This window comes from Quercus suber, unplaced genomic scaffold, assembly GCF_002906115.3.
Source record: "Quercus suber isolate HL8 unplaced genomic scaffold, Cork oak 2.0 scaffold_711, whole genome shotgun sequence".
NCBI classification, from domain to species: Eukaryota; Viridiplantae; Streptophyta; class Magnoliopsida; order Fagales; family Fagaceae; genus Quercus; species Quercus suber.
Window position 1 is genome coordinate 213532 of NW_027070152.1, and position 2443 is coordinate 215974.

At 46.6% G+C, this 2443-nt stretch overlaps 1 protein-coding gene across 1 annotated transcript; it reads right to left on the reverse strand.

Annotated features, from left to right (window-relative positions):
• Window positions 1-656: 656 nt before the first annotated feature.
• Window positions 657-2213, reverse strand: LOC136064582 (uncharacterized). The gene has a single exon (XM_065766496.1). It carries the CDS (start codon window positions 2211-2213, stop codon window positions 657-659), a length of 1557 nt encoding a protein of 518 aa, XP_065622568.1.
• Window positions 2214-2443: the final 230 nt, after the last annotated feature.

Genomic DNA, 2443 nt, shown 5'->3' on the forward strand with positions numbered 1-2443 from the left:
TGCAGCATCAGGATAGTATACCTCTCGAATGAACTTTGCCATAATCAGCTTCTGAACTTCTTCCTTGACGGCATTATCTCTCTCTGGAGCAAACACCCTTTTCTTTTGCCGCACTGGCTTGGAGGTAGGGCATACACTCAGACAGTGGGTAATAACGCTGGGATCTATGCCCGACATATCTTCGTGACTCCAAGCAAATACGTCCTTATTTCTTTTCAAAAAGCAAATGAGATCTTTCTTGATCGTTGCTTCCAGATCTGCTCCAACCCTGGTACACCTCTCAGGGTCATCATCATCTAAAGGAATATTTTCCAAAGCCTCAATGGGTTCTGCCGTCACCCTCCTTTCTTCGATATTCATTGCTTGAATCTCTTCGTCCGCAGCCAGCATAGCCAGATAACACTCTCTTGCAGCTAATTGGTCTCCTTGTACTTGGCCTACCCCGTGTTCCGTTGGGAACTTGACCGACAAATGATAAGTAGATGTAACTGCCTTCCATCTGTTCAAGGTTGGCCTCCCAATTATTGCATTGTAAGAAGACGAACAATCAACTACGAGGAAACTCACTTCCATGGTAACTTGCTGCGGATACGCCCCCACCGTCACTGGTAATGAAATACTACCCACAGGTTGCACCTTCATTCCACCAAAACCAACTAGGGGGAGCTTGTTGGACGGAGTAAGTCTCGTCCCAGTCTCATCTGCTGAAAAGCTGGAAAGTACAAAATATCAGCTGAACTTCCGTTATCAATCAACACCCTTCTTGTCTTGTAATCTGCAATAAGGAGAGTGATAACAATAGCATCATCATGAGGGTGATGGACTTTCTTTGCATCCTCGTCCGTGAAGGTAATTGCTTGCTCGTCCATGGTCCCTGCACTTGGCGATCGTCCAGAGAGCTGCACACTCTGCACTGCTTTCAGGTAGGCTTTCTTTGACTTAGACGACTGTCCTGCAGGACTTCCCCCCAGAATGATTCTTATTTCTCCAAGCGGTGGCCGTGACGGTTCTTCTACTTTGGCTTTTAGTTTCTCGTCTCTGTGATCTCGTCCTAGGAAATTTTTCAACTTCCCTTGTCTGATGAGATTCTCAATCTGCTGTTTCAGATCAAAACACTCGTCCGTGTCGTGCCCATGATCTCTGTGGAAGCGACAATACTTATTTCTATTGCGCTTATTGGGATCTCCCTTCATCTTCTCTGGCCATTTTAAGGAAGGCTCGTCTTTGATTTGCATGAGGACTTGCTCAAGTGGCACACTTAAAGGAGTGTAGTGCTGATTCCTTGTTGACGGACCTGCCCTCTTTTCTCGATCTTTCTTATCCTCCGTTCGTCCCTTCTTTGGACGAGGACCTTGGTCGGACTGACGAGAAGGATTTGATTCTACCCTTTCAGCCCTCTTCCTCTTCTTAGCTATAATAGCATCTTCTGCATTCATAAAGTTTTGGGCTGAATGGACGAGTTCAGCCATAGACTGAGGTTCCTTCTCATAAAGTTTATGTATAAACAAATCAGAATTGACTCCGTTATGGAAGGCTGCCAACAGTAGCTTATCATCTACCTCGTCCACAGTCAGGGCTTCCCTATTGAAGCGTGTAATGAAGGAACGCAAGCTTTCATTCTCCCCCTGTTCTATCGTTAACAAACTGGAAGTGGATCGTCTATGACGCTGACCCCCTATAAAGTTATTAACAAACAACTTGCTTAATTCTCCAAAGGAACTTACTGAATTCGGGGGTAGTTTGCTGAACCATACTCTGGCCGGACCCTTGAGAGTGGTGGGAAAGGCTCTGCACATTATTTCATCCGGAACACCTTGCAGATGCATAGTGGTCTTGAAGGTGGCAATGTGATCAAAAGGATCCCGATTCCCATCGTATGAATCCAAAGAAGGCATTTTAAACTTCAGTGGTAGGGGATGGCCATTGATGGAAGCCGTAAAAGGAGAGTCAGTTCTATGTACCAAATCTTCCACTGGATTTGCCCTCCTCACATTCTCCTTCATCTCGTCCATAGCTTTCTTCATCTGATCCATCTCTCTCTTCAAGTCAGATGCCCTTCGTGAAGTGGTATCCCTTGATGGGCTCCCACGATGAAAGTTCTCCCTGCCCTCTTGGTCCTGGGTTGGCCCTTCTTCATCCTGCTCTTGATGTGTCTGCCTTCTTAAGTTAACTTCTCTCCGTAACTCCTGATTTTGGCGAGTTAACTCCGCCATCGCAGCTGCCATCGACTGCATATGTTGAACAGACGAGGCCTGCACATTGGGTGCAGATTGTCGATCGCGATGGGGATTACTCGACGCATCCCTACTTTGTTGAGGACCCGGGCTAGTTGCCCTTGATCTAGTCCGAACCATCTCAAACCCTTTCTTGTGAGAAAGAACTTGCAGAACTAAACAAGTTCAAGAGCGACAACTACGAGTCCCCACAGACGGCGCCAACTGAT